Here is a 12,439-nt window from a genome sequence, read left to right as displayed (position 1 = left end):
GAATTTGTTGCTAAAAGCTTATTAGCTTTCTCTCCATGTTCATAATAATGATGTCTGGATTTGTAAATTAGTTGTTCGGTTTCTTTAGTTGTCAAGAGGTTTAATTCTGAATGTAGAGCCTGCCTCCTCTTATGTAGAGTCTCGCTTGGTAGTCTGGCATGTTCTTCATCTATTTTAGTAATTTACTTTTTATCTCTGCTACTTTCTTAAGCGGATTTATTTCTGTGGGAAAGATATGAGATAATCTGTCCTCTTAAGAAGGCCTTAAGAGTTTCCCAGAGTATTCCTGCAGAGATCTCAGGGGATGTATTTGTCTCTAGAAAGAATTCGATTTGTTTGGATATAAATTCAGTACAATTCTCGTCAGCTAATAGAAGCGGATTGAGGCGCCATCTGCGGGGTGAGTGTATGGGGCTTAGTAATTTCAGCTCCAAGATCATCGAGCATGGTCTGAAATAACAATAGCATCGTATTTACAAGATTTAATCTTAGGCAAGAAGTTATTATCTATAAAGAAGTAATCAATCCTTGAGTAGCAATGATGTACTGGTGAGTAGAAAGAATATGTTCTTGAATTTGGGTTTAAAACCTCCAGGGATCTGATAAGTTGTGATCAGTTATAAACTTTGTAATTATCTTTGCGGTGTTAGTTGCGTTCCCCTGTGGAGGAAGTCTTATCTAAAAGTGGATTTAGAACACAATTAAAGTCCCCAGCCATTATAAGTTTATGAGTGTTCAGATTGGGAATGGATGCAAATAAATTTTGTATAAATTCCTTATCATCAACATTAGGTGCATAAACATTTATCAAAATCATTTTACAGTTAGATAAGTCTCCCATGACCATCACATATCTCCCTTCAGGATCCAATACTACATCTGATGCTACAAATGGTACTGTTCTATGTATGAGAATTCCCACCCCTCTAGTTTTCTTTGTAAAACTAGAATGGAACATTGGCCAGTCCAGTCTTTTGCAGCGGAACTGATCCTTACTTAGTAAGTGGGTTTCCTGTAAAAATACTATTTTAGCATTTAGACCTGTTAGGTGAGAAAGTACTTTCTTTCTCTTTAATTAGTGATTCAGGCCTTTAACATTCCAGCTTACGAAGTTAACTGTCCCATCATGGAGACACTGATTCTGAGTTTTTGGTGTCATATTATAGTCTTAACTGGAAGTGAAATAGTTTAGGTCTTAATTTCCTATTCCCCAAGAGTTGTTGCCATGCAGCTTATTATTACGTTGATAGTTATAATTATAAAGATTGAGATGATAGATTAGATATAGATCAAGCCTGCTCTCTTTCTCTTCCCCTTAACCCCCACCCTCCCTTTTTGCCTCCCCAGGTGAGGCTAAAACCCACTTCATGCAGTCCCAGTCCTCTGACATACCCAGAGACAGAGCACGTCCAAAGCACATCAAGCCCCCATGCAGTGGCTTTAAGGTTAAAAGATAGAGATATCTGTTACCAATATAGTCTTTAAAAGGAAAAAAAAAAAAAAAATATAATTTTGCACTTAATATATATATATATATATATATATATATATATATATATATATATATATATATATATATATATATATATAATCTTCATCAATTTTAGTGCATTAAGATGATATCCCCAGATAATAAACCCAGGTGATGGTGTTAAAGATGTGTCCAAAACAAGCATAACAAGTCTTAATGCAGTAATAGCAATAACAGCAAACCAAGGGTATGATATTGAACAGTCTCATTTAGGGTACACATGAAATAATTAGAAAAGAAAAAAGAGGAGGAAAACGTAATTAAGCACAATAAAACATAAACATTTAGCGCCTAGTAATACTAAGTAATGATAAGTAATAAGTAAGTAATAATAATATAAGAATATGAGAATATATGCTGATAAAAACCCGTATTTTAAAACAAATAGATCAGACAGTAGATTATTAATCCTAGCTTTATCATTTACCGCCATGACTCACAATTATGTATCAGAATAGTCCGGGATCAGCTTTCTTAACTCATTTTCTGCCTCCTCCTTGCTAGCGAAAACATAGAAATGACCCTGCCATTCCACTTTCAGTTTTGCGGATACAGGAGGCCGTATTTGACATTGGCTTGCCGTAGCAGCTGTTTAATATTATAGAAGGCGGCGTTTGATAGCTGTTGCTGGAGAGAAGTCAGGGAAGGCGAATGTGGCAATCTTCATATATAATATCTTCCTTTTTTTCCTGAGGAGTTCCATCACCTCTAACTTAAATGATAATCGTTCAAAGCGAACTATAAAAGATCTTGGTCGGGTCTGGCGGTGTTTGATCAGCGTGCGCGTAAGCGCTGCTATCTCAGATTCTGCTTTAAAGTCGCCCCGATTATTTTAGAAAAAGTTCAGTTCGAATTTCACCGGGTTTAAACTTTCTCGATTCTCCGGCAAGCCTTCAATTCTGACATTATACCTTCTATTCCCATCTTCTAAAGCAGCCAGTCTGTCTCCAAGTTTTTCTCCGAGTTTTTTACATTCCGAACTGACATTTACTGCTCTTTCCTCGGCACTGGCAGCTAGATGTTCGGCTATTTCGATCCGATTCGTGAATGTCTCACTAAGATGCTCCAATCGATCAGCAAGCGTGCTCAGTTTAGCGAGTTTTTCTCAATGCGCTCTTCAATTTTACCCAGCACCTGTCGAAGTTCTAGTTGTAGCTCTTGGCGCAGCCTTTCATTTGCCTGTTGGAATTCCTGTCGCAGCCTTTCATTTGCCTGTTGGATTTCCTGTCGCAGACATTCATTGGCCTGTTTCATCTCCTGTTTTAATTCCTGTTTCAGTCTCTCAAGTGCCTTTGCCGTTGCTTTCTCATTAGCCTTCTCGCTTTTCTTTATATCTTGCGTGAGCTCAGCGAGCAACACTTTCAGTTCAGATAGCTCAAATGTGCCTTCTTGTACCGTAGATGAAGCAGCAGACTCTGCTGAAGCGGTGTCCCGCTGCTCCAGTCCCGCGTAATTGCGTAACTGAAGCCGCGGACCTCCCGGCCTTTTCCAGTTTCAGGTAATCCTCTCCAATCGGCGAGCTATCCACATCTGCACTCACGATCGCACCTTCGCTCCCTTTTCGCTCTCAGCCGGCGTCGATGTAGCGGACCGTGGTCCCGAGGAGTCTGTACTTTCGCCCATCTGATCCAGGTCTGTCTCTGAGAGGCCGTATCTCGAACTAGGGCTTGCTGATCGCAGCTTGGATGTAGCTTTAGTCTTGATTCTTTGGACCCCCTTCTTGTTGGCCATGTTTATATGTGTTTACATATACTGTAGCGGTCCCTCTCGGGTTGAATAAATACAGGATATCTCAGAATAATAAGCAAATAATATGAAAAATAGCACCACTGCTAGCGGAGCTCCACTTCAGACGTCCATCTCCTCTGGGGGGAAAAAAAAGAAACCAAGTATATATCATAATCTGGATTTATAATTTTATAAATATGACATGCTGACGCATAATTATGTTATACTATACTATCTCTTAATTATGACACACTATCTTATACTTTTAATTTACTATAAAATAACTCATAATTTTTATTTACTGTCTTCTCATCATTTGGTGGTATTATGTCACATTTCTGCTAACTTTTCAAAGGTTATGACGTTTTGAACATCACGTACCAGTGTTCAAGCTGCAGTATATTGTCTGTGAGTAAACTTTGCACTATACTGTCCAATTCAAGCAGATTTTATAAATCTCACGGGAGAGCTAAAAAAAAAAAAGTATGTTGAGTTGAGATTGCTTTTAGAATAGCAGACATTCACCCCAAATTAAATAGTGAGAAGTATTATCTGAGATGTGACAACATTGTTAATATATATTGACAGTTTATCCCATACATAAAACTCATTTAATTTTTAAATCAATTTAGCAATCATCACCCAGTACCGGGTTGAACCACTTTTGCCTTCAGAACTGCAGTAATTCTTCATGGCATAAATTCAGCAAGTTGCCGTAAATATGTCTGAAAGATTTTGGTCCATATTGATAGCTTCACACAGTTTCTTCAGATTTGTCAGCTGTACATCCTTGGTGCAAACCGCCCATTCCATCACATCCCAAAAGTACTCTATTGGATTAAGATCTGGTGACTGTGGAGGCCATTTGAGTACAGTGAATGTTGTCATGTTCAAAAAAATCGATTTGAGATGATTCGAGCTTTGTTACATGGTGTGTTATCCTGCTGAAAGTAGCCATCAGAAGATGGTTACACTGTGGTCATAGAGGAATGGATATGGTAAGCAACAATACTCGGGCTGTAGCATTAAAATAATGCTCATTTGGTACTAAGGGGCCCAACGTTTGGCAAGAAAATATCCCCCATACCATTGAACCACCACCGCCAGCCTGAAGCTTTAATACAAGGCAGGATGTCCAATTTTGATGAGCCCATACAGATGGTAGCGTTAGTTACCTGTTCTTAGCTTACTGGAGTCGCACCTGGTGTTGTCTCCTGTTGCTATAGCCTGTGTACCTCAGGCTTCTGCATACCTGAGTTGTTATTTGAGTTACTGCTGCCTTTCTATCAGTCTGGCCATTCTCCTCTGGCATCAACAAGGCATTTTTGCCCAGAGAACTGCCACTCACTGGATATTTTCACGTTGTCTGACCATTCTCTGTAAACCCTGGAGATGGTTCTGCATGAAAATCTCAGGAGATCAGCAGTTTCTGAAATACTCAGACCAGCCCGTCTGGCACCAACAACAATGAAACATTCAAAATCACTTAAATCACCTTTCTTCCCCATTCTGGTGCTTGGTTTTGAACTTCAGTAGGTTGTCTTGACAATGTCTACATGTTTAAATGCATTGAGTTGCTACCATGTAATTGGCTGATTAGATATTTTTTGCGGGCGGCACGGTGGCGCAGTGGTAGCGCTGCTGCCTCGCAGTTAGGAGACCGGGTTCGCTTCCCGGTCCTCCCTGCGATGGAGTTGCATGTTCTCCCCGTGTCTGCGTGGGTTTCCTCCGGGCGCTCCGGTTTCCTCCCACAATCCAAAGACATGCAGGTTAGGTGGATTGGCGATTCTAAATTGGCCCCAGTGTGTGCTTGGTGTGTGGGTGTGTTTGTGTGTGTTCTGCGGTGGGTTGGCACCCTGCCCTGGATTGGTTCCTTCCTTGTGCCCTGTGTTGGCTGGGATTGGCTCCAGCAGACCCCCGTGACCCTGTATTCGGATTCAGCGGGTTAGACAGTGGATGGATGGATATTTTTTGCATTAACAAGCAGTTGAACAGGTGTACCTAATAAAGTGGCCAGTGAATGTATGTGCTAATTTGAAAACCATTCCCTTCAATACTTTTCATACTTGCCATAACTGTACTGAAAGAGACAATTCTGGTGCACATATTAGTGCTTCCTTTACTAGCATAGTGTTAAATGCTGGCAATGTTTTATGTGCCGTCGGTCAACGTCATTAACTCTACTTCTAAGGTATGTCTTGTCTGTAGTGGCACAGACTTTATGCATGCCAGAGCTTTCATGACAGCTACAAAGCATGTGCTTAGGCTTATGGGACCTAATACCAGACCACAGACCCTACCGTAATGCTTTCTTTTAAGTCTATCATTGAAAGGGTCGTGTTTTCCTCAAAAGTGTTATTAATAAGTAAATTAACAATTTGAGAGCATATTAAAGTACACACACACGATGTTGGCATGCTTTTGCATATTCACTTTGTAGTCTTTAAGAAGATGTCAACATGATGGAAACATTAAAGAAGACTAAAAAATGTCTGTTCTTTGATCTTAAATTTAAACGGATCTCATTCAAATAACAACCTGTTACCAGTGTGCCAATGTTGCTACCATTTAAACAGTATTTTTTCTTATTTGCTTTGATGTTGTGTGTGTGTGTGTGCTATTCTGACATCAACCCTTTGACCTCACCACTTTTTTCTTAGTGATCCTTAGGGTCTGTGCATTCTCACTTGCACTGATTGTATTACACGAGGCATATAGGGTGGGAAAGTAGGATATGTAGCTTCGTTTGCGTTACATTTTTTTCTTGAAAAAACATAAAAAAACATATTGTGTTTGGCATGAAAAATTACATATACTGTACATTAAATCTCATCTTCTTACTATAAAATGTGCAAAACACTAAAAGTACAAAGTCAGAATTTTAGAAAGTATAACAATGGTACAAGTAATAATAATAATAACACTAATTCCGTATGTACTGTCAAAATTTGTTATTTGTGTGATATATCTTGAAGCACAGTTAAATACACAATCTAACCTCACAGTCGGGACAATAGTAGCGTGGTGGATTTTCTTTCCAGATTGATCAGCTTTTGAACAGCACACTGCACATGTGTGATTGACACAAGCGTAATTTCGGATTCATCAGAATCACTTTTGATTGCACAGTCTGTTTCATTTTCACTGCCTAAAGACAGATTCACTTCATCATCACTGCTTATATCACTGTCAAGAGCATGCAACATCTGGGCTGCTGAAAAACCTTTCTTATGAGATACCATTATAAGGCTGTGAGAAGACGTATCTGCATGGTTGGCCTGGGTAACACTTGGGCATGTCGCTTACACAAAAGTTTTACAGAGTTTTTACAGCCAGAGTAATCCTTGGGTATCACGCTTACATGATACACGTCTATGCAGTTTCCCGACTGATGCTTTTAGCACTGCTTTTACAGCCTGAGTAAACTAGCAGAATCATGTGACATCATATTATCCAATGAATGTTAGAATGTTGCGATAGTAAGTCTTGATGATAACATAGTAAATCAAAATGAGGTAAGGAGTCATTATTTTGAGATGGTTAAGTCCTTATAATGATGTAGTAAATCAAAATTATGAGGTGGTACGTCTTAAGAATAATAGATACAGTAATTGAAATTATGAACTTGTAAGTCTTAACATAAAGATACCAAATCAGAATTAAGAGATGGGAAGTCATAATTATGAGACTCGTATTACATTCCATTTACCTCAAAAGTCAGATGTATGAGCTGCAAATGGGGTCACACCCAAGTTGACTGCATTCAAGTAAAACATTCAAAAAAAAACTAATATGGACATCTCCAGGAAATCCTTTGTTGTGTTCGCTTATATGGAATTAATACTAGTTGATAACCTTTTCACTGTATTTTGCGGATCTAAACACCATAGCAGCACGTCCACAGATAAAAGTTGGACAATACTGTGTGTGCAACTGATTTAATTAGACACAAATAGACAGAAGTTTCAGTAAACAGTATAATGCTACAGCTTCCACTAGAGTTCACAGTGTTAGTCGCCATTTTGGGTTAATGCTATAATCTGAAGTCGGACAAACTCTGACTTGACAGACCAGGCCCAAGTTTCTGAGTAGGAAATCTGACTTGAGTGGGCATTCCTGTTGAAAATTCTGAGAAGGAACTTGGAAATGCTGACTTCCAAGTTCAAATAGAATGCAGCATCAAGCATAATAATAAAATCCTAAATGAAAAATATGAAGTAGGCTGTCATAATTATGAAATATTCAATTAAATTTTTTTTGTTTGGTGGAAACAGGCTTCCATAATTCCATATGTTACTGTAGTCAGTTTGAAAAAAAAAAAGTTAAATTCAGCATGGCTGATGCCAGATTTTATTTTCAGTTGTCAGTGGATATTCTTAAATTAATGGAATAAGTCGTGAAGTATCTGACAATAAAGGCAACATGAGTACCAAATAATTTTTTTTTTTTTAAGGTTGGGTATGTAAGTTAGCAATCACAGGGCACAAGCAGTGGAGAATAATACTTGTTGCAAAATGAATGTATGTTAAAAATCTACAATTAATACTATAATATTAAAATTATTGTTTGTGTACAGATTCCATAGAAACACAAGCAGGAGCTAGCATTACAACAGTACAGTACATAATTGTTTGCAAAAATGTAATTAGGTTATGTTTTGGACTTAACGTGCTGTCAATATTCTTGTTCCCAGTTATCATTGAAATTTTTAGTATAGTTCAATCAAAATGATAAAGCGTGAAATATTAATTTATGCAGGAAAATAAATGTTTATGTAGTTATTTGAATATCAAAACTGATCTGACTGCATATTTGAGTTATGTAGAGCCACTGAAAAAAGCTTGTGCCCCTATATCAAAGACACTCTTGCTTTCTTTGCAGTTCAACTACATGCACGAGTGCTTTGAGAGAGTATTCTGTGAACTCAAATGGCGAAAGGAGGTGAGTACCTGCAGCAGTCTGCTAACATACCAAAATGAAGTGCTTTGACTTCTGACTTAAACAGTTTAATAATAATAAGGCTATCTTGTCTTCATCTTCACAGGTGGAAGAGGAGGTGACTGACAAGGACAACAAGAACTGCAGTAAAGATGGTATGTGTGGCAAGGTAAGGCCTTGCCTAAATGTCACACAATAAGGCTGTTTTTAGGAAAGTCGGAACATTAATAAAATGTTTCCATAAGCCTTAATGTGATAAGGCAAGATCAAGTTCCATGTACAGTATGTGGATTTTATTAACTGCAGTAAAACTGCTTTCTTCCATGTAACTATTTGGTCTGAAGTTTCCTTTGCTATGTACTGTTTGTTTTTCTTAATATCTTTATTCTGTAAGTTCTTGAGAGCAAGTGAGTGTTAATGACAGAAACAACAATTTTTTTTTTTAATGTTTAACCACCTCTCCCATTGCATCCCCTTCGAGGCTCACCCTTCGTGTTGTTTAACCACAGGTAGTTAGCAAGTTCTTCAATTGATGCTGCTAAATAAATCTTTTTACTGGTGCATGTAGAACAAAGGGGGAGAGAGAATGGATTGGAACATGAGTAGCTGACAGGTGAGACATAATATAATCCATATGAATCCAGCCAAGTTGTAAACTACTGTCCTAAAAGCATGCTTAAAGAGAGATGTTCTGTTATGTATTGCATTCATTTAACTCTACACTCCATAGGCTTTGGACACCATATTTTTGCCTTTGCAAAAATGATTCATACAATACATCACTTTCACACAGTCATACTTGTTTTACACCTCATACAAAAATTAATGCCAAAAGTACTCTACACAGGTAAATAATAATACATGTTCTACTCTCCTAAGATAGATTGAAATCTAATTAATCAACATATACCTTGTTTTTTTTTATCTGATATACGGATTGTCCATTTGATAAGGTATAATTATACACACCTGATCCCTTTCCATCTCACAGCCTTTCCCTGTTTGGATAGAGTGCCTGTTTTCACTGCTTGTTCTCGCTGTCACTCAATGAATTGACAACTCTTACACTCAAACTGTTTTGCTGAGGAAATGTGGTGGTGGTTGCTACCACACTGGCCTGGTTTAGAAATTCTAGCCTAGTTGTGTTGGGCCTTTGTTTTCCCAACCCATGCATCAATTAAAATTATTTTCACTCATTCATTGCCAGTTGAAGAGCATATTATTTCTTACCCACAGATTCCTGCAATGCCTTTGCTTTTAGATCTTTCCTCAAAGATCTGCCTATTCAGACTCTGACTTCCAGCATGCTGGACCTGCCTTGCAAATCTGAATGGCATGGCAGATGTGGAGATGTCCGGGATCAACACGTTCATCTAGTAGCTGGTTGCTTTTTTGTTGTTGTTGTTTGAATTATATTGGAAGTAATAGTAACTTTAATTATCCTTTTTGGTCGACTGACAAACACAAATAAAATGAAATTCAAACTACCCTATCAAACCACATTTATTTCACCATCCTATATGCACATACACAATGACCAGTAATAAATAACACAAATGCAAACTTTGTTATACAGGGTGGGCCATTTATATGGATACACCTTAATAAAATGGGAATGGTTGGTGATATTAACTTCCTGTTTGTGGCACATTAGTATATGTGAGGGGGGAAACTTTTCAAGATGGGTGGTGACCATGGTGGCCATTTGGAAGTCGGCCATTTTGGATCCAACTTTTGTTTTTTCAATAGGAAGAGGGTCATGCGACACATCAAACTTATTGGGAATTTCACAAGAAAAAACGATCTGGGTCATCCTCGTTGAGATGCTGCAGTAGCTGGAGTTTGTAAGGGTGCCATTTATGAGTAGCTAATATCCGCCGAAGGGATGTTCGACTAATGCCACTCTCCAGTGACATGCGGCGAGTGCTACGCTGTGGGCTCTTGCTGAATGAAGCTAGGACAGCCACTGATGTTTCTTCATTAGTGACAGTTTTCATGCGTCCACATTTTGGCAAATCCAACACTGAACCAGTTTCACGAAACTTCGCAAGCAGTTTGCTAACTGTAGCATGGGAGATGGGTGGTCTCGTAGGGTGTCTTGCATTGAAATCTGCTGCAATAACCGGTATCTGCTGTGTTCACCAGACATCAACACAATTTCTATCCGCTCCTCATGTGTTAACCTCTGCGACGTGTCAATGGCTGTAAACAAAGAGAAACTTGTAAATAACTCATGAAAGAATAAAGTTACATTAAAAGCACCAAGCACACCATTGTTTTTCTTGTAAAATTCACAATAAGTTTGATGTGTCACATGACCCTCTTCCTATTGAAAAAACAAAAGTTGGATCCAAAATGGCCACCATGGTCACCAACCTTCTTGAAAAGTTTCCCCCCTCACATATACTAATGTGCCACAAACAGGAAGTTAATATCACCAACCATTCCCATTTTATTAAGGTGTATCCATATAAATGGCCCACCCTGTACTATCCTAGTCTCAGATAATTACAGTTTTACACTATTATAAAAATGCTTAAGGAAAATCATTTAATTGCTATATTCATAAAAGGATATTTTGCTCTGTTTCTGAACAGGGCTGCCTACTGGAAGCTACAACCAGAAAGCAGAAGGACTACTGCAAAAATGTGGGGGTCTCTGAACCAAAATATAAGATTAAATAGTATTAAAATCATAAGAAAAATTGAATTTAATATGCATTTGTGAGGCTTCATGCACATGTGAGTTAAAAAAGGATTATTGACACTCTGAGGCAGCTTTTAAAGGATCAAGTAGCTGCTGGATGAATGTTTTTAGAGTCTCTCCAAGCATTTCTTAATCAAGCAAGTTAAAGCTATGGGATACTAATTGTCATGCTTAGATCATTATAAATTCTTAGGAATAGATATGACCTCCACTATTATTGGCACTCTCACTAAAAATAAGAAAAAGGGTTATAAATAAATCCCCTTTTGGTGAATTACCTTAACCTCACACTAAAAAACATATGAGAAATCTAACATTTAACTGAAGTAAATTTATTCCTCATAACTACAAAACCACACTTCCCACAATTATTGGTACCACTGTATTTAATACTTTTTCCAGCCTCCCTTTATCAATAAAACCGCACTAAGTCTTCTCCTGTAACACATTTTAAAGTTGGGAGAATACAGAGCAGGCAATCTAAGACCATTCCACTTTACAGAGTCCCTTTAGATCATCCAGTGTTTCATCTCTTGTGCCCTGTCCTCTTCAGCTCTCCCAATGGGTTTTCCATGGGGCGTAGGTCCTGGGACTGAGGCAGCAAAGGCAGAAGCTTGATTCCTTTAATCATTTGTGTGTTGGTTTGGACATATGTTTTGGATCATTTCCGTGGTGGAAGATCCAGCATCAACTCGGTTTTAGTTTCTTGGTAGAGACCGCCAGATCTAAATGTAAATTCTCCTGGTATTTTCAGAGTCCATGATTCCATGCACCCTAACAAGGTTCCCAGGGTCATTGGGGAAAAATAGCCCCACAACATCACAGAGACTCCACTGTACTTCACAAGTGGGATCAGCTTTTTTTTGGTGTAGCCATTCTTATTTTTATGTGAAACGTACCTTGAGTGCTTGTTACCAAAATGCTCAATTTTCACTTTCTCCAACCGTAGAACATGGTTCCAATCAAACTTCCAGTAGCATTTGGCAAACTCCATGCGCTGATGTTTGTGGTTAAATGAAATGAAAGGCTTTTTTTCTGGTATGTCTTCCAATACTGTTGGCATGGACAGTGGCTCTTGGTGGTATATTTGGAGAGTTGGTGACCACAAGAATCTACTTTTGATCTGTATATAAACAGTGATCCTTGGGATTTATGTCTTTTATCTTTCTGATCACTGTACATGGGAGGTCAAACTAAAGTGACTTCCAGGCAAGATAGTAACAGTCCCAGTTTATCTGAGCTTTTTAATTTTTGTTATACAGTGGTGTGAAAAACTATTTGCCCCCTTCCTGATTTCTTATTCTTTTGCATGTTTGTCACACAAAATATTTCTGATCATCAAACATATTTAACCATTAGTCAAATATAACACAAGTAAACACAAAATGCAGTTTTTAAATGATGGTTTTTATTATTTAGGGAGAAAAAAAATCCAAACCTACATGGCCCTGTGTGAAAAAGTAATTGCCCCCTTGTTAAAAAATAACCTAACTGTGGTGTATCACACCTGAGTTCAATTTCCGTAGCCACCCCCAG

At 38.2% G+C, this 12,439-nt stretch overlaps 1 protein-coding gene across 2 annotated transcripts in view; it reads left to right on the top strand.

Moving 5' to 3' along the window:
• Nucleotides 1-12,439, top strand: part of LOC120528132 (sorting nexin-27-like) — a 154,797-nt gene that overhangs the window by 121,780 nt on the left and 20,578 nt on the right. The window contains exons 11-12 of one of the 2 annotated variants that reach the window (XM_039752191.1): nucleotides 8,141-8,200; nucleotides 8,304-8,352. In XM_039752191.1, the coding sequence (XP_039608125.1) occupies nucleotides 8,141-8,200; nucleotides 8,304-8,352 (109 nt within the window). Of the gene's footprint in view, nucleotides 1-8,140; nucleotides 8,201-8,303; nucleotides 8,367-12,439 lie in introns of both variants that reach the window. The other variant, XM_039752198.1, reaches the window with a different exon arrangement.

The sequence above is a fragment of the Polypterus senegalus genome, chromosome 1 (assembly GCF_016835505.1).
Source record: "Polypterus senegalus isolate Bchr_013 chromosome 1, ASM1683550v1, whole genome shotgun sequence".
NCBI lineage: Eukaryota > Metazoa > Chordata > Cladistia > Polypteriformes > Polypteridae > Polypterus > Polypterus senegalus.
Note: the sequence above shows the minus strand (reverse complement) of the source record. Positions and strands in the feature narration are given on the sequence as shown.